At 38.9% G+C, this 23,949-nt stretch overlaps 2 protein-coding genes across 3 annotated transcripts in view; one reads left to right on the forward strand and one right to left on the reverse strand.

The window, feature by feature from the left end:
* The first annotated feature begins 1,670 nt into the window (after positions 1-1,670).
* On the forward strand, positions 1,671-22,361 carry TMEM62 (transmembrane protein 62). Of its 2 annotated transcripts, none has more exons than XM_032690334.1 (14): positions 1,671-1,937; positions 4,707-4,818; positions 5,537-5,674; positions 6,765-6,810; positions 10,222-10,363; positions 11,185-11,309; positions 11,445-11,567; positions 12,437-12,592; positions 13,997-14,156; positions 15,951-16,064; positions 17,009-17,171; positions 18,627-18,731; positions 19,538-19,656; positions 20,558-22,361. In XM_032690334.1, the coding sequence occupies exons 1-14, from the start codon at positions 1,776-1,778 to the stop codon at positions 20,882-20,884; spliced, it is 1,992 nt and encodes a 663-aa protein (XP_032546225.1). In that variant the 5' UTR covers positions 1,671-1,775; the 3' UTR covers positions 20,885-22,361. The 2 variants fall into 2 exon arrangements, with proteins under 2 accessions (XP_032546225.1, XP_032546226.1); XM_032690335.1 differs by having other exon boundaries at positions 1,678-1,937; positions 17,009-17,093.
* The window catches only part of PTGR2 (prostaglandin reductase 2), a 33,777-nt gene continuing 19,103 nt past the window's right edge, over positions 9,276-23,949 (reverse strand). Inside the window, exon 12 of the transcript XR_004357529.1 lies at positions 9,276-11,040. The gene's annotated coding sequence lies outside the window, so the exon portion shown is untranslated. The remainder of the gene's footprint in view (positions 11,041-23,949) is intronic.

A 23,949-nucleotide genomic window follows, 5' to 3' on the forward strand; every position in this document is an offset into this window, starting at 1 on the left:
ATTAGGCATGAGATGTAAAAAAGACAAAGAGAATTTTGCCATTGAGCCACTTAACCATTAATTCAAAGCTTCATCTCATTTTGTCTATCCATGTTGCTGATCTATAACCAATCCTTTTTAACAGCACGGCCAACCACTAACCAAATGTGTTTGCACAACAGCCAAGTGTAGACTGTGATTACTGGAGTCCTCCACATGTTTTAGCATCAACACTAGCAATTGTATAATCCACCTCAACATAGGTGAGCAAGAAAAGCAAGGCAGAATTCCAAGAAAGCAACAAACTCGGTCAAGTGCAGAAGGGCTGCCTGCAGCCCCCTGTGCTGTGAGACAAGCAGCTTGCATGGCCATGTCTTGTAGCTGAACTATCAGTGTGGTTTCACTATACTGTGGTGACTTTTAGAATTTATGCTGATGCAAATCAACTGCTTTAGTTGAACAAGACTTATTGTTAGACTTATTTAACAAAATAACACAAACAAAGACTTGGAACCCACATGCTGGGAGACAGCAAAGAAAGTGGCAACGAATCTCTGAAAAAGCAAGTTGGCACCACTGCCCAGGCAGAAATGGCACAAAACACCAAGATCTCCATGGATACTACAGTAATAGAGGAAAGAAGAACAAAACAGGGATTCAGATCAATTTTAATAGAGACAAAATGCTGTAGTTTGGCAGCCCTGCTAGACACAAAATAAAATGGTAGACCTCCAGGAAGAAAGGGAGAAAACCCCAGTTGTCAAGATTACTCCTGAAGATTACCAGGATTACTGATTGCTAACTGTTGATTTAGAAGCAGTTGTTCAGGGTGTTCTTTGGGGGCAAGAGGGAGCAGACAATCAAGATGGAAGGCAGCCGAAAACAATCAAAGCAAACAAACATACATGAAGTCCTGCAAAAGAGAGGCTAAATTATCAAGAACGTCTGAAAAGGGGTGTATTATATTAATAAAGTTTAACTGACCTGAAAAGTTAAAATGCAAAAATGCCAAAAATTAAATCTTTATCCTATGACAAATCATAAGAAAATATAATGAAAATTACGCAATATTGAATTAGAAACTTCTGATATCTGAAAAGTTGTTTAAGAATACTACATTAAATATCAAAGAAAGTGACAGAAGCTTTTTCAGCTAAACTCATGCTTAAGATGGTAAGAAAAAAATCTCAACAGTAAATGTGGGCACTAGTTAGGAAACAAAGAGTTATTAGCAAAGAATAACGTAGCAATTATGAATCTGTGCAGTTACTATAGCAAGGTTTAAAATGGTGTATATGAAAAAGAAACGTTCAAAATACCATAAAAAGACTCTTTAAGTATGTCGGCACCAAAAAAGGTCAGTTGCCTAGATATCAGAGCAGGTAGAATTATAAATATCGTCAGGAAAAAAAAGCTAAAGTTTACATGCTGTACTCGGAAGACAGCAGGATGAGACACTGATCTCTTCGTACGTCTGGGTTTTGTTTTGTTTTAACCTAGGCGTTTCCAGGCACCGCTGCGGCTGGGAGGGGGAAAAGCGGGCGCGCTCAGGACGGAGGGAGCGCGGGCAGAGCCGGAATCCCCCGACCTCGCCGGATAAAACGGCCGAGAGAAGGAAAGCGCCGACCCGCGGCCCATCTGGCACCGGTCCTCCGAACCAGCCGCGGCCGAGCGCGGGGCGGCCCGGCAGCCGGGGGGTGGGACGCGGAAGTGCCGCAGCCGGCGGTACTGCCCGGCAGGAGGGCGGGAGACAGGAGCGCTCTCCAGGGGCGGGCACCGTGGCGGCGCGGCACAGGATGCTGGGGCTGGCGGCGGGGCTACTGGCGGCAGCCGCCGTGGCGCTGCTGCTGGACTGGTACGGGCCGTCGGGGGCGCCGCCGGCCGCGGGGCAGCGCCGCCGCTGGGCCCCGCATCCCGCTCCCGGCGCGGCGGCCGCCGGCCTGCTGTGGGTCGTGCAGGTGAGTGGGGCCGGGCGGGGGCGAGGGGCGGCCGCCGAGCTGGGGGCAGAGCGGGCACACCGGAGTTACAGGTGTTTTGCTAGGCTGCCCGAAAGGTAATGGAATACATTCAGTGCCGGTAGCTCGGTGTGCAGCTGCAGTGGAGCTGCACGTTGAGCTCTGGGGAGCGGGAGCCCGAGGCAAGAGGCCGTGACCTGGCGACCCTTTGCATGACAAGGGGCCCGGAGACCAGTGGCCCGTCCAGGTGACCGGACACTCGGAGACACGGCGGGAGCGGACGGCCCCCAGCCTTCTTCCACTTAGACTGTGAGGATATAAAACCTCAAGGGTTCCTATTCTCGGGGTCCCTCCTCGGAGGCACCAGCTCGAGCTGTTATTTTGTTATTTAGTAATTGCACCACGATTAAATTATTTTAAGGATCTGGACTTCTGAGACTCTTGTTTGGGGAAACCTGGGATCGAGCTGGTAAGGAAACCTGCTCTGACTGTGAGCGTGGTGTGTGTAGCTGTGAAGGGACTTCGGTCCCAGCTCAGGTGGTATGAGAGTGATTGCCGGAGTGGCTCCTGGATGGTCGGATAGGGAAGTTTCCTTAACAGATAAGGTGGAAGCGGGTAATTAGTAATCACCTAATTGTTACACTATATATTGCATACCTGATGCAGTATTGTCTAATATCCCGGTGAAAAGTGCAGGCTCTGCCTGTCCCTTTCCCCTTCCAAAACTCAGAAAGGTTGTGTGGCTGAGAAAATAGTTATGCCGATTTTTAGCAATAGAACAAACTAGACTAGTAGTCAGAAGGTTAAATGTACATAGCTTTGTTTCCAGGTTAAACATAAAATCCAAGTTAACCTGGCATAGTCCTTGAAGCAAATTGTCGTGTCTGAGTGCTTCTGTGGCCTCTTCTGACTCTTCTCCCCAGAGCATTCTCAAAGCACTTAGTGTAGAACTAGCTGCAAAGGTGTTTACATATTTGCAGTTAATGGACAGCTGAGTTGTCACAAGGGTTGCCGTGCATTTCCTTCGAACAAATAAGCTGCTTTTACTGTTTTGTTTTTATTCTCAAACTCAAGAACACTTTGTCCGAATGTATTAACTGCAGGTGGTGTTCTTAGTGCGTGAGCTGGCGCATTATTAGTCCTTTTGTTCTCTCCATTTGCTGTGCATTTTCAAAGTATTTTTTTTCATAATTTATCCTTAAGTGACTTAAGACTTATTTTTACTGCAGAGTAGATTTCAAGACAAGATGCATGTTTGAATTAATGTAAGTAGAGCCCCTATCTTGAGTTGCTATCTTGTGAAGAGTCAACTACAGCAGCATATAGCAGCTGCAGAGCTATACTGACAAGCAGCATGCACAGCTTCATGCTTCTCTTGCCATGTTTTCTCTGGTTGTGTTACTTCAAGTGCAGTTCTCCCAAGGATAGGTCACAGCACAGATAATTTAAGACTTGGCTTTACTTTCAAGTGGTTATATTCTCTTTCAGGCCTCCCCTTTAGCAGCTGCTTTATCATTGACCTAACTTGGAAATTAAGCAAGCGCTAAATCCAGCATTGTGCCTGATGATCTTGTGGGAAACAGGCTTCAGGCTCCCTGGTGACTCCATAGGTCTAGCCTAGGTCACTGGATAGAGGCCAAGATGATCCTGCAGTTCCTTGCCTTGTTTTTCTTCCCATCCACAGGCAGAAGTTCCATGTAATTCCAAATGGGGAATTTTCCTAAGCAGAATTAAAAAGCTGTATACAAGTAATATTTTCTACATATGCAGATGACTGAATAAGTAGAAGTAAGGCATTTTGTCTCCAAGGTATTTTATCTGAATTTTTCAAAAAAGTAAAGGCTTTACAAGAACAGGTTTATTAAATTGAATGTAAAAGGTAATGTTTTTCTTTCCAAGTGATATTGTCAGATGAGCATGGGCATGTGCTTACTGTTTCTTGAACATCAAGTACCATTTGTTTAAACAGAGGAGGACAATTTAGTAGTTGATTGACTGAAGTGGAATGGAATGTGGAATTGAAAGCATTCACCCAAGATTTATTTTGTACAGCCCTGAAAAGCCACAGTATAAAAAAAAAATCGTATTTGTCTAATTTTTCCCATCCTGCCCCAAATGGTTCTTCTGATGTGAAGGCTTTGACTGGTTCAGAAACAAATAGCAACTTTTACTGTTATGTACAAGTCATATCAAGACTTCATGGGCAATCTTTGCCTTCTTGAAGGCACACAGAGTGGGATCTAAACACACTCATTAGATCCATTAAAAAGCATGGAGAGAATGTTAACAATCCTTTCACCCAGGTACTGGAAGTGTCACACCAGGTACAAAATAAGTTATTGTATACTTCAAGTCCTAGGTAAAATTTAACTCTTCTTGCTTTGCAGAACTATTTTGTATTCTCACTTGCAGCAAAACCACTCTGTTGCACCAGAAACTCACAGAATTTGAAAGGCAGCAGGTCACTTACAGTCATCACAACTTACTGTGGATAGCTAAGTACTTTCCCATATTATTGTATGCCCTTAGTTTTAAGGAAATTTTTTTTATTGTGATTTTTTTATGTGATTTAGGGGTTAGAGTTGCAATATCATATGCTTGTTCTGCTTTTGTTCTGCCCTAGTCATCCACATCTTGTGTCTCCCTGTATCTCTAATACTGGTGTGAATCACTATGATTGCCCTGATGTTGCATTCTTATGTTGGGTTTGCAGAACAATCTGGGTAGCAGTAACCCTCTACTTGGGACAATGTTTCATTCTTCCCTTTGCAGGTGTCAGATATTCATATCAGCAGATTCTGGGATCCCAAACGAGCTCCCGACTTCGAAAAATTCTGTTCTGAAACAATTGACATAATTCAACCCGCACTTGTTCTAGCAACAGGTAAGCAATTAAAAACTGTGAATTTCCTGTTGAAATTCCTTTTCCTGTGCTGTCAAAGGAAGAGCAAATAAGCAACATTTTAGGATCTCAAGAGAGAACTTTAAAGTGTTAAGGTGTCTTAAGCAATGGAAATGAAATTGCAGCTGAAGATAGACTGCTGGAAGCAGAAGAGAATAACAACTCAAGAGAACTAGTTTTTGCTTAGTGTCTTGAGTCTGATGGTGAGTTTAGTGTGTTTTATATGTAACAGACACAATTATGCAGGATAGCTATTGTTTTCTTAATATTTGTTGCTACACCTTAGTCCTTGCTAGCCACTACCTTCCTTCTTGTCGTGCTATGCCTACGTGAACAGAAGTGGGAATGGTTCGAACTTTAATTGGAACTTGAGGCAATACAGAAGCTGTGAAGTTAAACAAAGCTCTTATGACTAAAATCTTCAGCTTTAGTGAATGCCTAACAGTTTGCTTTGTTTTGCCATGGCATTAGTGAAAGTGTTGCAGTGATGTGGTCAATAGATGTCCGATGAGGCTGCTGCATCTACATTAGAAGGCATTTCCCCTTATAGTAACCTCTTGGACCAGATACAGGAACATCCAGATTGTACTCAGTAGGCCTGCAGCCTTTTACACTCAGAGGCAGGGATGCATGTCTAGTTACAGTAGTTGTATAAGCTGTGTAGGCCTCTAGTTATAATCTCACCTTTGTACACCTCCAGGTGACCTGACAGACGCTAAGACAAGAGATAGACTGGGGTCTGAGCAGGTAGAAGAAGAGTGGAAAACTTACCAGTCAATCCTGAAGAGATCAAGAGTCATGGAAAAAACCAAGTGGATAGACATCAAAGGGAATCATGGTAAGAAGGCAATGAAACATCTGTCTTTCCTGTGATCCTGCAGATCACAGCATATAGAGGTAAAGTGTTAGTAGTCACTAGTATGTTAGTGGTAATTATGAATCGAGAAGGGCTTGCCAACCACATGTCTACTGATGGCACACTTTGTTTATAGGCACTAACTGGAGTTTTACTACCAGAGAAGTAAGTCTTTTTCCTGGCAAGTTGTAGAACATACCATCAGATGTTAGTTTCCAGGTCATTAGTTTATATACCACATTATTTAATGGAGGGGCAAAATGTAACCTTACCCTACTGAAGAAATTGTTTCAATTTACTTTTCATAGATTTCTCACCTCCCCGGACCTCAGGTTTAAGTTAAAAAGGTAGCAATAACACTCGAGCAGGTAAAGAAAATTTGGGTTCTTTTGAATAGAAAGGACTAATGGCAGTTTGTACACATCACAGTTGTTACCACGTTCTAATCAGTCAAACTCAAGTTAACAACCTTGTAGGCTACATAAACCAGATGTTACAGGAAGGGCAGAACGAGAAAGCCTAGCATTGGGTGGGTGGGGAGAAGTACATGCTTTGTCATATATATTTGTCATATATACCGATTTCCCTATCAGGCTTCTGTTACCAGCCTTAATGGAGAGGTGGAACCCAGTTGAAGTACAAACCTCCCCTGGTTGCTGTTTGATTTACACACACTATTCTCTGATGCTGTTGCTACTTTATTTTCTGTGAAGGAATTAGGTCTTACTTATAGAGAATTCACCCAAACCAAAAAGCTTCTGAAAAGCTCTGTGGTCAAAGTGGAGAGAGCTTTAGCTGTTGGCCACTAAATAACAGTTTACATTCCCACAACAACTTTATCTTTGAATTGAAACTTAAATGAGAAAACTATTGCCACTTTTAGGTCAACTGCATCAAGTGTATAATGTCTTCTCTGCAGTTAGACACTCTGCTTGTCCATTATGCATTTAAAAAAAATAGCTCTTCAGCACCTGCTGAGATCACTGTATTTCAATACTACTAGGTTAAATATGGGGGTCAATGATCAATTTGATCTGCAAGTTTCCTCATTTCCTTTTTCTCTTCCTTACAGATTCATTCAACATTCCACACCTGGATAGCGTTCAGAATTATTACAGGTACTTTTATTTACCATACAGATGCTGTTATATTCAAGGTCAAACTCACTAAACAATATCCTCCTTTCAGTTATCATAGTTTTTCACTGACTTTCCTATAGTCCAGCATCATATCTGCTATTCCCTCTGTCTTTTGCGTTGTCAGTTAGTAGAGCAGAATAGGTTGATAAAATAGAGAATTCTTTGTGCAGACTTATCTCTTATCCTTCTGTGTTTAACACTGAATGGGATAAATCTGTTCATGTCTATAAAACGTTCTGTGCGTTGTGTTCAGTTTCCTCAGAAAAGTTGTGATATATTTTTGTAAAAGGTGTTCCCAGAGAATGTTTTTCCTACTTAAAATAGGTGGGGAAAAAAGCAAGCTAAAACTTCTCTTTTTTAAATATTCTTTCTGTATGCCCAAATGGATTTTCATGTCATATGGGTCTTAATTTTATTTGAGCCGTTTCTTCCCACCTGAGTCATTTTAGAAGACTGAAAGTAGAGAAGCAAGAAGGCAGATGATGATGGGAGGACAGATATTCTTCAGGGATATTCATATGAGATTTAAATGTGAAGATAGGTGAGGAAATTTTCCCCCCCTTCAGCTGGCTCTATTGCCTGTACATTATAAAGGTAGGCTCAGTTGTAAATTGTGTTTAACTTCTCAGCTTCTCTTGCCCTTCACATCTGAACACAAAATCTTGTCTCATAATATTGATGGCACTTTCAATTTTGACTCTTTGGAACTGGAGGAGGAATTGGAAATCTAAATTTTACTTCAACTCAGGCCCTTGAGCCATCCTCTTTGCAAAAAGAACACAGATCAAACATCTGATAGTTCAGCTTGCTTCAGTTCCCTGTGACCCAGCAGGAGCAGACACATTTTCCCACAAATTCTATGCTATGGGATCCTATAGCAGTTGCATTTGCAGGAGAATGTGGAATTCACATGGGCATTTACCAGGAGGGGATGATTGGTGCTAATAAGTCTTTTGTATGTGCTAGTGCAGTGCACATCCCTATGTCTTTTGCCAAAGTTATGGCTACATGACAATCTCCCACTCTAGTTTAAGGCTGCTATCAGAAGTCCTAGTGAGACACAAGGGAAGATGTTGCACCAGTGAATTCCGAGGATCATCCCTGAATTGTTGTTTGTCCTGGACAAGCCTGCTGTTTTGTGAAGATGTATGGATCACCTGCCTCTAATCCACATTGAAGATGTACTGATAGCAAAAGGGATTGGAAAGGATTATGGTGAAATTTCCAAGCAATTTAGACAACCTAGGAATTTCTGAGTGAAATTCTTAGTCAGGTGAAAAAGTCTTTGCTTATTAATTAAGTCTCTTGCTAAACTAATATGTTCTTATGATGGCGTTGTTCCATTATAGTCTGTCATCATAGCAAAATAAAGAAACTTCCATAAGATTTATCATACTTTCTACCTAAGATCGAAGAAGGGCACTAAAAGTCCTCAAAAACTATTAAACATCACTTATGGCAGAACCATCATGCAGGGATAATTTTGTTAATCTAATACTTAATTAGAACAAAAATATTAAGAAAATGTTTAGTCTCAGTCTAGGAGAGAGAAGAGAGCAGACTAAAATGGAGTTGGTTTTTTATATATAAAAATATAAATAATATGAAAATATTAAAATTATAAAAATAGAAGCTGGGAAAAGCAGTTATTCGCCACCACATTCTGTTGTTCATTATGTATTAAAATTAAAGAAGGCAGCAGGTTGTATTGATATACAACAATATTTTTACACAAAACCATGGGTTCCTATTTCATGGCCACAGGATTATCAGAGGATGATTTAACTGTTACACATATTCTAAGAGGGACTAAAGGTAGAAATCTTAGGATTATGATACTGAGCTTTCCCATTTTCTTATTGAAGTTCATGATGTTCATAAAGGTAACCATAACTTCAAGAAAATAAACATTGTGAGAAGGTTTCCATGGCGTTAGAAGTATTGCTTTATGTTGAAAACTTGCATTTAATATATTGGCTTTTATTTTATTCAGGACAACTTTTCAGGCAGTTTTATTGTTTATTCTGTTTGGTGGAGGAATAATGCTATGAACTGTTTTCTGGATTTCTATGTTCAAACTATACTCATCATCTGAACTCAGGAATGTTTTAGCTTCCATATATCGTGCAGGGAGTTTAAAAAAAAAAGCCAAAAACCAAACCCATATAAGAAAGCCCAGTCGAAAACCCCAAAAGAAAATTAAAAAATTGAACCAAATGAGTTTTAGTTAATTTTAGATTTATACACAATTATTTTAGTTACAGAATTCAATTCTTAATAGAGGGATTTAGTAGCTACTCTTCGTTGGAATGTTATGTGTCTTTGCCAGTAGAAGATGTACACAATTCCCATCTACCATAAAGTATCAAAAGCACTTCAATTTTATAAGTTAGAAAAACTGAAATTATCTGTTGTCAATGGAAGGAGAGAAAGAAACATATGTATACATTATTATATGTATTTATTGTAACCAATATTAGGATAAAAGCACAGGAGAAAAAAAAAAGGTGGAATTAGTTGACATGTCTTTTAAGTCCTCCCCTATTCACAGTTCTTTCTTAGAGTATTTGAAGACTAAGATTCAAGAGTTCAATTAATATTCAGTAATGTGCAAAAGAATAGCAACCCTTTTTCTGCTCTCCTCTTACTCTTTGAACAAAGAACTCTGATGACATTCCACAGACCTGATAATGACATTACCAAGAGAACTGGTAAGATTTGCTACATCAAGAAATAAAAAAGAAGCAGCAAAGAGAAATGCTGCCTTCTTTACTATTTATAAGATTTAATGTAGTGTCTCTGTTTTCCATCTTTTGGAAAATAACTGAAAAAGTTCAACATTTCTTTGCTTCAGTATCATATTCCATTAGCCAAGAGCTGATTATTCTACATCAGAGTAACTTAAGAGATCTCTAACAAAATAATGGAGACAAGACTTAATGTCCCTGATATGCTCTAGGTGAGCAAGGAAAAATTCTTTTGGATACCATGATAAATACAGAACAATTTTCATTTTTAATTTGTAGTTCTCCTTTAATTAAGAATCGTGTAAGATCCTGCTGTTCTGTCATCTCACCTGTTTGTTGTACACTGCTGGCCTATCCTTTATCCATAAAAAAGTACTGTGTTGCTCAGGGAAAGCATATTTGTGCTAACATTTTTTTAAATGTTTGTGTGCTAACTTGCTGCTTGTCTTAACACATAACCCATGTAATGCATCTTCTTTGAAGTACAGATTTTTCAATGCCATTGACTTTTAAGAGACTACTGCAGTAACAAGAAGGAGCTAGATCTAATGCTTGCAAGGCATCTTGCGTTTATACTGTGCAGGTCACTGTTGTCATTGCTACAGGCTTTCCTAACAGCAATATTTCCACTTTATTTTGTTAGGAAATACTCTGCCTGGCATAAAGATGGCTCTTTCCATTACATCCACACTACCTCCTTTGGGAACTATTCATTCATCTGCGTGGATGCCACACTCAGCCCAGGCCCTAAGAGACCCTATAATTTCTTTGGGATTTTAAACAAGGTATTGTTTAAGTCTTGACCTTCCATTTGGCTGTCTATTTTATTTCTGTGGTGGTTTGTTTGGAATTTTGATTTGTTTCTATATAGAAAAATTGTTTTGAATATGTATGTTTGTCTAAAAGAGTGTTTACATTTTTAAATTATTATGAATGTGGGACATTTATTTAGAAAAATTAGATTTTGAGACCTTACTGGTATTGGAAGGCTCTCTGGACATTGATTTAATACTGGAATTCAGACAAGTAGGAGAGAATTTTTACTTCCTATGTAAAGTGTTACTTTTGCTTAACTTTAACAGCAATGGCTGAGTAATATTTTTAAGATTCAGCATCTGAGTTCATTTAGGTAAATGACTGAAGCATGTGGTGCACAGGTTCTGTGGTCTGTCATGCCTCTACAAGGCCATCTAGCAACTCAAGAAATGGTAAGGATGATAATTGTAAGGTAAAGATGTTTGTAAAATTAACTTTTTTTGCTATATAAATAAGCAGTAGAAAGGATAGGAATATTGTTTACCAACATCTTTCTTGACATTTCATTTTTCCTGTGTTAGATTGCAAAGAAGGCATTGAGCGTCTGGTTTTCATTTTCTTTTTCCAACATCAGATTTTAGGGTTACATCTAGTGGTATAGTTGTTCACACACAGGTCCCTGAAGCAACTCACCTGAGAGTATTCTCTGTAATAAAAGAAAAAAAAAAGAGAGAGAGATTAATTGCATTCTTCATTAGTTTCTCTCTGCTTTCCTTTTGCTATTCTTTCACAATAGCCTGAATGTTAATCAGATTTGTTTGTTTGTCTTTCAAACAACTGTCCATTTCAGAATCAAATGGCAGAGCTATCTTTGATGGCAACAGAAAGTCTGCACAGCAACCATACTATCTGGTTTGGCCATTATCCCACCTCAACAATCATCTCCCCAGCCCCAGGAGTACGAACATTAATGAGGTAAAGTCTTTTTATCCTGTGTGTTTTCAATTTAAAGTACATTTCTCGCCTCACTTAACATGCTTATCTCTCACTTTTCAGGTTTTCTGTAGTGATATTTCCTTCCCACCCAAATAATCACAATTCTTTTATTAGTTCTGCCACAGCCTATTTATGTGGACATCTCCATACATTGGGTGGGCTTATGCCAGTGTTGCACAGTCAGCACCGTGGTGGCACTCTGGAACTCGAACTGGGAGACTGGATGGATAATAGGAGGTAAGTAAAGCCTGTGCAAGCAAATTATTATATGAAGCCCACCTGGCTATACTGTGATTCCCTCTTATGCTGTCTGGTGAATTTGAAAGGAGCATGAGATTAGAATGACTGGTTGTTACTATTAATGCTTTTGAAAAATGTCTTTGTGTGTAAGTTTGGGATTTTTTTCCCATACTAACAGTGTGCTAATAATGTACATCATTTTTTATTAATTCTTGATATATAGAATTTTAAAAAGGGACCTCTAAATGTCCATTTAGTATGTGTTGTGTTCAAATGTATATTCAAAAATATATTCAAATGTAGATGAATAAATTGTAACAAAATTCAGCATCACTACTTCAAAATACCCATGCTCTGCACTAGCTGTTAGAATTCTAGATGCATAAATAGTCTACATGAGAAATGTTACCTTAACAGCATATCAAAACACATCTGATGCTACATGGAGTGTATAGTAGTATATTAGCTTTTATTCTGCAGTAATCCAAAGAAGATACTTGTATGCATACAGGGAAAGGGCACAGTGGGGTCTTGGTCCATAACTAGAGTACCTGCACAGACACTGTAGTAATGTATATTATATTTGAGTTATTTAACTTATTGTTCATCTGTATGATTCATGTGAAAAATTCCATAGATCTTGCCACCTGTAATTTTGAGTACTGCTTCCATGATTTATAATAAAATGAACCTAATCAGAGGTAACCAGCTGCACAGTAGAGTTGGTTGATATAGAATCAACTACAGAAGAGAATAAATGGAAAATAAATCAAGGAAGTTCTGTTTAGGAACTTGAGAAGCATGGGAATGAGCTGTGCACGCTCATTTGTTTGTATTAACAATTTTTTTTTTTCTTTTCATTATAGGTACCGGCTCCTTGCATTTGACCATGACCTCCTTAGTTTTGCAGATCTTAACTTTGAAGAATGGCCTGTAGTTCTCATCACCAATCCCAAGTCCTTCCTTTACAGCAGTTCTACTCATGAACCACTAGTCAAAATTCTTCATTCCACTCATATCAGGTACCCTGTAGTCTCTTGATTTCACAATATTTAGCTACATGTATATGTATATGCACAAAGCTTTCTTTTAAATATGTGTCCACTGTTCTCAGAATTCACTTTTCTCTGGAAGATTATTCCTGAGAACTCTCTTCATATCACATATGGGATAAAGAAATTGTATAGAAGTGATTCATGTTTATTTATGCAGTTATTTCCCCTCAAGTCAATTGAACTTTTTTATGTAACCAAAGCTGATAGAGTTAGATTAATATGTAATCTGTGTTGTTTAAATCTGTGTTATTTATATCATGTGTTCATGTTGCCTCTGCCAATTTCAGGATTTTGTCTATGTATTTTTTCTCTATTCACTTCTCAGCCTCTTGTGTTTTAGTTTTACATCCTTTATATATTGAAACATAAGAAGCTTCTGATTTTCCAATTTTCATATTGGTTTTAAATCTCTCCATCTTTCCATTTCCTCTTCTATTTAATTTTTTCATTTATATGTCAAATTTCTTGGCCCTTTTCAACATTTTGTATTTACTGTCAGACCAATATGCTTGAAGTATTACATACACAGAATTACAATCAAAAAAAGTTTGTCATACTTCTCATTTAAGAAGTAGTGTCCAGTAAGTGTCTCTCTTTCCAGTTGCCTATTCAGAACCTTATCTCAACATTCTTATGATTATATTAAATATATGAACTAGTAGAATAGTTCACCATAACTGTATGAGACTTCTTTATTTGACTGAAACTGGAATGCCTTTTGTATTACCAGAAATGAAAGAAATTATATGTGTAATAATTTAAGTCTACATTAGCATGACTGATTCTCTGAATATAAGCACTGCCAAGTGATAATACATCTGTTGGTGTCTGAGATCTGTAATACCAGTCTTGTGTTCCACTCTGTGTCTCATAAATGTGGTTACAAAGACTGAGAAGTTATATTCTGACTAGCAAAGAGACAAAAAGAAGAAGAAAAACCCCACACCAAACACAAAGGACTTTAGAGTGAGAGACTGGCAATTTTTAATGAAGCCATCTATAAGTGTTTGATTATGTCTATATGTGCAGGAGGATGCATCCCATTTGTGTTAGCAAAAGTTTTGAAAGCAAGGGTTCTAAGATTATTTCTGCAGGACCTTATGATCTCTGCCACTTTTTTGTGTGTTCCACAGCCAGTTTTCTATCCCGTTCTTTTGTGCACTGCCATATAGAACTACATTTCTTAGATGTAGGAAAGAGCTACTACCACGTTACCATTAGCCTACCATTACTTCACCGTTTTAATTTCTAAATCTTTTGAACTCTGTAGTACAAGGTACTAAATCCCTAGGGACTTCTCTTAAGGAAGCAATGAGAAGTCTGCAAGTCCTGTAACAAATCTGTTTATTTTGCTCTTTATTCACTCCTTAGAATTCTGGCATTCTCTCCTTCTGTCATTGTCTCCGTCAAAGTCTACATAGACAGAGTTCACTTGGGGAATGCACATCAGGTGTCTGGTCCTCTCTATGTGCTGAAGTGGAGCCCACAAAACTACAGTGAAGGGTACCATCACATAGATGTGACTGTCCAGGTGAGGTTGGCATTCTTTGTATTAAATTTCTTTTGATCTCCAGTCGTAAATCACTATTACATTTAGTAACTGAATAGTTTTGGAAAAGTGAGGAGAATGAAGTGTTACCTTAAGTCAGGTACCTGAAGAAAATATGAATACTCAGTTGCTGGACATTGTTTCTGGGATTGTCCAAATAGCATCTCAGCTGTAATCACACCAAACATACTGAACCCTTACCTATAAATAAACCATTTCTTAGGTACTGGAAGATAAGGTGTTGTACTGGGTTTGTGTGGCAAAGTATTGATAGTGGGAGGCTATACGGGTGGCTTCTGCTGGAAGCTTCCCCCATGTCCAACAGAGCCAGTGCCAGCCGGCTCCAAGATGGACCCACTGCTGACCAAGGCTGAGCCAATCAGCAACAGTGGTAGTGCCTCTGGGATAGGGTATTTAAGAAGGGGGGGAAAGCTACTGCACAAGAGCAATTGTGGGAAAAGAGGAGCAAGAATATATGTGAGCTCTGAGGTCAATGAAGAAAGAGGAGCGGGAGGTGCTCCAGGCACCGGAGAAGAGATTCCCCTGCAACCCGTGGTGCAGACCATGGTGAGACAGGCTGTCCCACTGCAGCCTATGGATGTCCACAGTGGAGCAGAGATCCACCTGCAGCCCCTGGAGGACCCCCCACTGGAGCAGGTGATGCCTGAAGGAGTCTATGACCCCATGGGACCATTGCACTGGGGCAGGCTCCTGGCAGGACCTGTGGAGAGAGGAGCCCACCCTGGAGCAGGTTTGCTGGCAGGACTTGAGACCTGTGGGGGAACTATGCTGGAGCAGTCTGTTCCTGAAGATTGCCACCTGTGGAAGGGACCCACGCTGGAGCAGATCAGGAAAAACTGCAGCCCATGGGAAGGACTTGTGTTGGAGAAATTTGTGGAGGACTATTTCCTGTGGGAGGGACCTCACGCTGGAGCAGGGAAGAGTGTGAGGAGGAAGGAGCAGCAGAGACGTGATGTACTGACTGCAGCCCCCATTCCTCATTTCTTTGTGCTGGTGAGGGAAGTAGGTAGAAAATTTGGGAGTAAAGTTAAGCCTGGGAAGAAGGGAGGGGTGGAAGAAAAGTGTTTTTAGGATTTGAGTTTACTTCTCTTTGTTCTACTCTGATTGATAATGAATTAAGCTAGTTTCTGCAATTAAGAGTCTGTTTTGCCCATGATGGCAATTGCTGACTGATCTCTCCCCATCCTGATCTTGACTCATGAGCCTTTCATTAAGTTTTCTCTCCCTTGCCCAACTGAGGAACGGGAGTTACGGAGCAGCTTTGGTAGGCACCTGGCACCCAGCCAGGGTCAATCCACCACAGATGTCAGTTACATATGCAGAAATATCAAACTGTTGAATAAGTGAAGCACTGTTATTTTTTATCAATACTGGTTTGTGGCAAGTACACCAGAAACAAAGAACAATGAAGCTTCAAAATATTTTTATATGGGCTATTACTTAGAATTGAATTTTCAGAAAAAAATTGGTGGTGGGATCAGTAAACAGTCACTGTCTTCCACAAGTTGCTGAGTCTCTGACAAGTTCTCCTTCATATGTAGCACTTTCAGACTCTGAGCTTATAATCACCAAGTTACTTGAAACTGTAAAATTGACAGCAAGTAATCATTTGTAGGTAGAAGTATTTAATACAGCAGCATGCTAGACATGCATGCATCAACTGGATCCTTCTAGAAAAGCTTCAGTGATAATTAGGACCTTGTTATTTTGTGTGCTACTGGTATCTAATTGTTCTCTTACTTTATATCAATGTAGGATGCTTCAGGAAGAATTGGCACACGGGGCCATATATTTGCTATGGAAGAAAGCCTCTCTCTTAGATTTGACTTTTGGCCATCTGTGATTCTTCTCACTGACCACTATGTTCTAGTAAGTACTTTCATCAAAACAGCTGTCGTTCCCTTTTGGCTTCCCAGAGCTGCAGTAGGCATTTTCCTAATTCCTGGTAGACTCGAATGCAGTTCACTTTTTCCAGATATGACTCCATTGGAATTCCAAAATACTTCAAGTTTCTCAAGTTGCATGATCCAACCACAAATGTACAGCAGTGGTTCATGCAAACAGTTGACCTCCTGGATTTAGTTCACAATTTCCATTTTCGGGCATAGGTATACCCACATTTTGTGCAAGCAAGAAATTGAAAAGAAGCTACTGGACATGGTAGGAAAAGGAAACATTATTAAAAAAAAATTCCCTGTGATCTGTTGCAATATGTGTTCTGGCAAGAATGCTGGAAATATTCTCACTATCAGCTGCTGACATTATAGCTAGCTGCAGCAAAGAGGAAGGCAAAATTCCTGTCGACTTCAGTAAGTTCCAGATCATATCCAGATGTGTTACAGCTCAGTACATGCAAAGAATGCATGTCAGAATAGTTTAGGTGCACTTACAGAACAACGTAAGAGCGTCCACGTGACTGTATTCATATTATTATTGGCTCAAAGTTATGATTTTTGTTAATCAGTAACAGATGTTCTACACTGTCTTGAACCGCAGTTCTCTTCAGCACTCAAAAAATGTCTGGCCTAGGAAGTGTATTTGTACTTTTTCAATTGATGTATTTTACAACCTCCATTTTTTTAAAGATTCAGGTCTATCACTTTCAGCCATTCAACTGAATTCAAGTCAGTATGATACAAGTTCAGTAACTTAGAAACTCTTGTTTCCTTTTACTCCTCATTTCAATGACATCATCAAGCTTTGAATATGTGTTTCAGTTAGAAATCTTTGTACCATTCTATCAATGTCCATAAGGAATGCTCCAAGGCTGCTACTACTCCATGGCTGGCTTAGAGTCAAAACTCTCTTTTCAGGCTCGTGTGCTCTTTGGACTGATTGTGCTGATTCAGATCACCTTGCTGCTTGTTTTCAGATACCTCCAAAAGCCAGTACTCAAAGGTATGAACCAATGTTTGTGGGTTTTAGAGAATCATTTTTCCCTAAACTTTTTACTGTTTGTCTGTGTGCTAACAATAGGTAAGTAATTGCGCTGTTAATGACCATATGCGTTTTGCATCTACTACTCTGGGGTTCAATTGGTTTCTCAGAAGCTGCTGTTTTGCTTTTAAGGGTACCTGGAAAACCTCCAATATATCAAATAAAGTAAATTAAAAACTAAAAACTTCAGCAGGCATCTTTATTTAAACAAAAATTCAATTGATTGAAGTCTAAAGTTTTATTTTAATTTTCTCCAATGCATAGGGAAAGGAATGTTTTATTTTGTTTTAGTTCTGTATGTGTGCTTGTTTCACTACAGTTGTCACAGAATTCTTTGTCACCTGAGTGGAGAAACAGATTTCCTTCTGCAAAGATAATTTTGTTAATTTTTGCATAGAACGTGAACAGGATTGGGTCTTTCTCAATATTAAGGCCAGTTCTATCATAACTTGATATTTTTTTTGTGATAAATCTGGTAAATTAAAATTACTACTGAGAAGCTTGTGTGCTTATCCTTTAAACAATTATTTGAACCACACCTTACTAATGAGATTTTTCTGGAAGCCACCTCCCTTCCTATTCATATCGGTGTTTATCCCTTCCTTTATACTCATAATCACGTAGCATCCTGAGGTAACTACAGCAACTGCTTACATAGAAAAAGAATAGATTTTCTGTTGCCTTTATGGAATTTAGGAACTAAAAATTAAAAGAGCTGACTCTGTGATCAGCTAGGTCCGTGTGGACCATGACAAATGCTTTACAAATTAGTGAACAAGTCTGTTAGTGTTGTTGATTTCCAAAGGTCAAGCTTGCCCTCTAGGGGTTAATTCTTTTGAGAAGGGCAGCCACATAATAGTTGAAACTCCACAAGCTAACTTCTGTAAGAATGCTCACTTGGTCTCAATCTGTTAATTGTCTGCTTCAATTTAAAAGTTAATACTGTTTTTTTCTGCTAATACACTTATCAGAATACTGTCATTTTAATGCCTAGCCTTCATTTGATCTGAGATTCAATTTAAAAAAAAAAAATCCAGTTAATCTGGTCCATGCTGACGTGTCTTTCTGGGTTTGCACAGCAACTGTTTTGATTTTCTTAGTTTTCATTTAATATGTACTTTGTCCATGTTTTTCATTCTAGCTAACTTAATTTTTTGGGTATAGAATGGTTGTTCTATTTTATTTACATACAGTAAGTATATTCATTTAGAATGGCAGGTTCCTCTGCTGTTTTTAATATAGATTTGTGTATTTATCAGGTCTTTACTTCCAGTTATCACAGTAATGGGAGAAATGCATTCCTTTGCATTTATTCTGTAGACATATGAAATATTACTATATTCCTTATTCAATGGAATGAGTACATAATGTGCAGATTTGTTTCAGAAAGACCAGTATTTTATATATATATATATATATATATATATATATATGGGGAGGGGGGCGGGTTGCAACCTGAATTAAGTATATTTTTCTTAAATATTGTCTCTTTAGAAAAGCCAGGATTACTTACTCTGACTTCGTACTCTCTTCATGTCTTCAGTAAAACAAACACCTTCTACTACTCAATTCTGGTTCTGAATTTATACACCATTCTGGGTAAGTAGCATAGAGTACTGGAGGACATAAATTAGTATTTTGAAATTACACATCATATCCTGATGAAAATTAAGACTTCTAACATTTTGGAGAACGGGAAAAATCTACTTAAGTTACAAAATCTCTGTGGAACTTGAAAAGTTTATGTCCAAAGAGACTAAAGGTTTGTTTATAAGATCCTAACTTAGAATCGCTGAATTAATTAAACACTTAAATTGTTAAATTGCTCTCCCTTGGTGTAAAATGAGTATATGGAGGGTGCATTTCACATGACATGTCACTAAGACATCTCAGCTCTCATGCTAACAATTTTAGCTTATTCTCCTCTGATATTACATTACTAAAATAGCTACTTTCTTGGCAGTCAGTGTAGTATGCATAACATAGAACAGCCTGCCTATTTTAACTTCTGTGCTGAGCCAAGCTGGGATTGCTTGTGACTGCATTTTTCATGTCTTACTGTAATTCTGGGAAAAAGCTACCATTTGAAAGGATCTACCTTTTCACTTCTCTCATGAGGAAGATGTTATATGTGGTGTTGAAAATTGTCACAGAGATGAAACAAAAGTATTTTTGTTGCATGCCACAACTCCCTGGTATACCAAATTTTCACATCCAGGATGTTCACCCTTTTGCTGTTTGTTGAAGATGAAAACATAGGGCTTATTACTCTGAACAAGCAATAGAGAAATCACTTTCCCCAGTAAACCGCTTTGTGCTCAGGAGTACAAAAGGCCATGTGGCAAACAGCCATGTCTGTGTTGTGTTTCCTGATGGTGCTCTATGTTTGGCTTCCTCTCTTGCAGGACCGTGGTTTGTAGGTGAACTGATAGATGGCCAGTGGGGGGCCTGTTTTTCCTTTGGGGTGTTCGTTGGTGGTTCCTTCTTACAGGGCAGTATGACATTTGTGGTTGGGATTTTACAGGTACGTATTTATAAAAATTCAAGCTAACGAATTGCTTTTTTCTGGGATTTGTTTTCCCAATTTTTCTTAATAGTTTTATAAAGAAAGGAGTCTTGGAAGGACAGAGGAGATTAATGGCTGTGCCTGACAATAACAGATCTTTCTTAACTTTCTGCAAATTTAAAGGGCAGCAAGGAAGGAGGTTGTGCATTATTTTCTTCAACTTCTCTTTTCCCCTGTTTGATGTTGCTGTGGACTCCCTGGATGTCTGGATTAGAGGCCATCTCTATAGATTCACTTCTGGTTTTGTCCTCGGCTCATGCACAGGTTGCAGTGACGAAGCAAAATAAACTGAGTGGCCAGGGCAGCCCTTGCACCCTGAATAACTCTTCAGATCAGTAGGTGTCACTCTCCAAGCACACAAGTCCAGTTTTCCCAGCAGTGGTTTCCCCAGCTGCCATTCATCTGAAAGAGAGGGTGTAGTTCCTTGGCATTTAAGCCAGACCAAGCCAGTGTTGCCTCCTCCTTCATATTCCCTCCCTTAAACCAGTGCTAGGACTTGTCTGACACCACAGCGGGCTGGGTCAGAGAGTTGAACTGATATAACGATCCTCCATTTTTACCATACTAGCTTTTGCCAAGTCTGTCTCCCTGAATCAGCTCCAAGAGAGGTCAGATGCACTTCAGTGCCTCTCATTGCAAGGGAGTGGACAAGAATGCTTGGCCTGAGACTGAGGCACAGGCACTATCAGCTCTATCAGCTGCAGAGTCTTGAAGTGCATCCTGAGGTTCCATTTCTGGAAATTGTACTCAACCCTTAGAACAGGACAGTTTTATGTGCTTATATCTTTCTATGCCTTCATATGTCACCCAGAACACCTGTCTGGCTTATTGTCATAGTTTTCTCTGCTCTTTTTTTCAGATGTTGTTTTTCAACCTGCCATTAATGGCCTATCTGTGCTGGTGCCTATTTTTGCGATGCCGGGGTCACAGCTTCCGCTCTCACATCCGTCACGTCCGACGCCTCACAGCTGTGCTTGTTCACCTGGCAATGGCACTCCTCCTGGCCTGGCAGGTCTATTCCTGCTATTTCCTACAACGAACCTATGGGACCTTGGCTTTCTTCCTCTCCCCAATGAGAATGTGGCTGGTGGCACTGACCTCAGCTCTCATTTATAAAACCTGGACACTGAAATCATCTGAGCTCAGAACTTACATAGTAGAAATGAAAAACTGTCAGAGCTCCTGAAGTACAGTATAAGTATTCCAAATTCTTTGTCTTAAAAACTGTCGAGATACAACCTATCGTTTTGTGATGCTGGAATTCCATGCAGCTCAACCATTAGGTGGTAAGATCTGAAGTTGCACCTGCACTGCTACAGAACTGTATTAAATAGTAAATGTACAACAATATGTAGTACATAGTTTTCTTGTATTATACCATATACTGTATAATATATGTTATACAATACAGTTACACATTCAGTCAAATGTATAACAGTGGGTTCTTTGTGATACAGAACATGGATATGTCTGGACATGTTTGTCTATTACTGTGAATGGAAAAATATTTTTGATTTATTAAATTCTTTATTTTTATAATGCTGGGAAAAGTGAGCATAAATCTTGATAATGAGCTTCAGGATTTTTGCTTAACTTTGATTTTTATTTCAAGATTTACAAGATTTTTACAAGAATAACTACAAGACTAGACCAGATGTCTTTATGAAGTAATAGTGGTTGCAGAGGTGCTATGGTGGCCTTCACAGTAAGAGTCCTATGCTTATACACTTTCAGTGCATAATGCTGTATACAAGCAGATTATAGGCTGTTAGGTGTGTATATGTGTGTTTGTGGTCATGTTTACCTGAGCTGTGGACTATTGCTCTTGTTTCCAATTCTCCCATATCTGACCAGTAAAAAGACAGTGAAAGATCAATGTTGCTGGGATTTTCAGCTGTAGTCAGAGTTCAGCGTCAAAGCAATGGAGACCATGTCCTCAGGATGGGAGATCCTGGAGGAATTATGTGGTCTGGTGCCTACAACGTCTGTAACTGAGCAGGTCAGGCCTGTGTTTCTGAGTCTCAGTCAAATGCACTGAAGAGTGACCTAAGGGAACTCTTTTTTTGTTTTCACTTTTTTTGAAGTCCAAAAATGATAGTACAATTAGTTACATTTATGAAGAATGCAAGGATCCAGAGCCAAGAGAGCCAAGGTGCCTTGATTTGTAAAGGAAAACACTGGGTTGCTTTACAGAAGACTGCTGTGAGTAGAACATTTAAAATACTTCAGGTAATTTTACAGTAATTTATTTATGGCTCCTCAAAAGAAAAAGGAGAGGTAACTTACTTAGGGCACCTGTGACTGTAGTAGAACATAGGAAAATAAACTGAATTGGAAGAAAATGCTGACTACAACAAAAACTTTTTGTTATTTCTAAAAGATGACAATTTTCCTTCTCTTTAATTTGTTCTTCAATGACTGATGATTACAATAGAGCTCTCATTTGCATAAGTTAAATACACTGTTAAGACAATACAGAATGTAATTTGTTGCTACATAAGTTTGTTTTGCAAAGCTGTTAGAAAATCAGAGGCAGGGCACAAAATGTATTTGTGAGAAATGCTACTGAAAAATTAATAATGACATTTCACAATTACTTTTATGTGATAAGGGAGCATAAGAATTGGCAATAAAATATATCGTATTTCTACCCTGTGACAAGACTGTTCTGAAGTGAGACTTTTTTTTTGGTGGTGTTAGCAGTCAATTGCAACATAAACAAATCTCAATGCAATCCTATGTCTATAGACTTAAAAATCTTACAGTCTGTCAAATACTTACTTTTTGGCTCTGTGGGCTGTGTTTGGTAGATGGATGGAATTCTGTTAAAGAGCTCTCAGTGCCATTCTTAGTGTGGCGAGCAAAGATATTTTGTTTGTAGATGCATTATCCCTGGCTCCAGCAACCCAAAGAAGAATCACATGCTCCTAATGTGGTTGATGTGTGAATTATATATGTATGAGAGAACAATGTAATAAATTTTGAGAGAAAGGGGCTATCCTACTGTCCTGCTTTCACAGTGAAGAGCACACTGTAGAAGCTTAGAGCTCTACCCTACACAGGAATCATCTCTGACCTCATGCTCTACAGACACAGCTATTGCAGCTTTTTGTTGCCTAAAAGATAAGTAAAACTTATTTTGTCTCATGTTAATTCAGATTTTCTCCTTCTTAAACAGTTTTCCAATATTCTAAAACTTTAGTAGGAAAATCCTAACTTTCCTACTTGAGCTGTACACTTTAACACAGGAAGATTTTATTTACCAATACTGTCTTTGAAGTTTCTTAATTCTTTATATCTCAGTTATTAGAGGCTAACCCCTAGTCTGTGCTTCTAATTCAGCAGTCCCTATCATGTAGGCAAGTGGTTGCCCAAGTTAACTATAAGTAACTAAATGCACAACACAGGATGTCTTCCCTTCAAATTCAAACAAAATAAATGGGTTTCGTAAAATGCGAGTCATCTCCTAGAATCACCACTCACTTAAAAAACTACTAGTAACTGGACAAACCTCTGACAACTATGCAGATAAATAGATAAATTATGATAAGTCTGGGATCCACCCTTTAAAGAAAATTGGATTTGCTCCTCTGTTTGCCTGTGGTGCCCAGAAGGCACAAATCAACATAACAGACTGAAGCAAGACATTCCAGTGATAACAGATCCTGGGTTGTCCTGATGAATTGCCCGAGTTTGGTCTTCTTTCAAAATAAAGCTCTTCTGCTCTCTAAAAGGTTGCATTTTTACTGAGAAGATAACACAATTTTGGCTGTAATGTATCTTAGCATCTACATCAGTCAGCATCAGTGTAAGATCTCATTGTGTTACATGATTTGGCATTTTTTTTCCAGTTTATGGATGAGTAGTGGATAAAAATATTTATTGATTTTTCTATTTGAAGAGAAGCAAATGCCTTTGGCATTCATTATTTCTGGCATATAGTTTTCTTTTGTTTAAAATAGTATTGATGTTTCAGGGTAAGCATGAGAATACAGAGGTCTGCTGAAGTCAAAAATCCTTTACAAGCTCTTTATTGGACAAATCAGAGCTACGTGATGTGAGCAAAGCACGTGACAGACCGTGCAACCAGACTGCTGAAGTAAGTACTGTACATACTGCTCGGGGACATGAGTATGATCTGTGACAAATCAATCTTTCATAGTATAAAAGCTTCTATTACAATACTCTAGTTGGGTTGCTTTGGTTCGGTTTTTTAATCTACATAAAAGTACACTTGAAATTATTATTTGG

This window comes from Chiroxiphia lanceolata, chromosome 6 (genome assembly GCF_009829145.1).
Source record: "Chiroxiphia lanceolata isolate bChiLan1 chromosome 6, bChiLan1.pri, whole genome shotgun sequence".
In the NCBI taxonomy this organism is placed as follows: domain Eukaryota; kingdom Metazoa; phylum Chordata; class Aves; order Passeriformes; family Pipridae; genus Chiroxiphia; species Chiroxiphia lanceolata.

Bases quoted from the DNA above. Each gene is read 5' to 3' on its own strand.
- TMEM62 (XM_032690334.1), top strand. From the start codon at position 1,776: ATGCTGGGGCTGGCGGCGGGGCTACTGGCGGCAGCCGCCGTGGCGCTG. The intron at 6,811-10,221 runs GTACTTTTATTT...TTATTTTGTTAG, and splicing joins AGCGTTCAGAATTATTACAG to GAAATACTCTGCCTGGCATA. The intron at 12,593-13,996 runs GTACCCTGTAGT...TTCACTCCTTAG, and splicing joins CTTCATTCCACTCATATCAG to AATTCTGGCATTCTCTCCTT.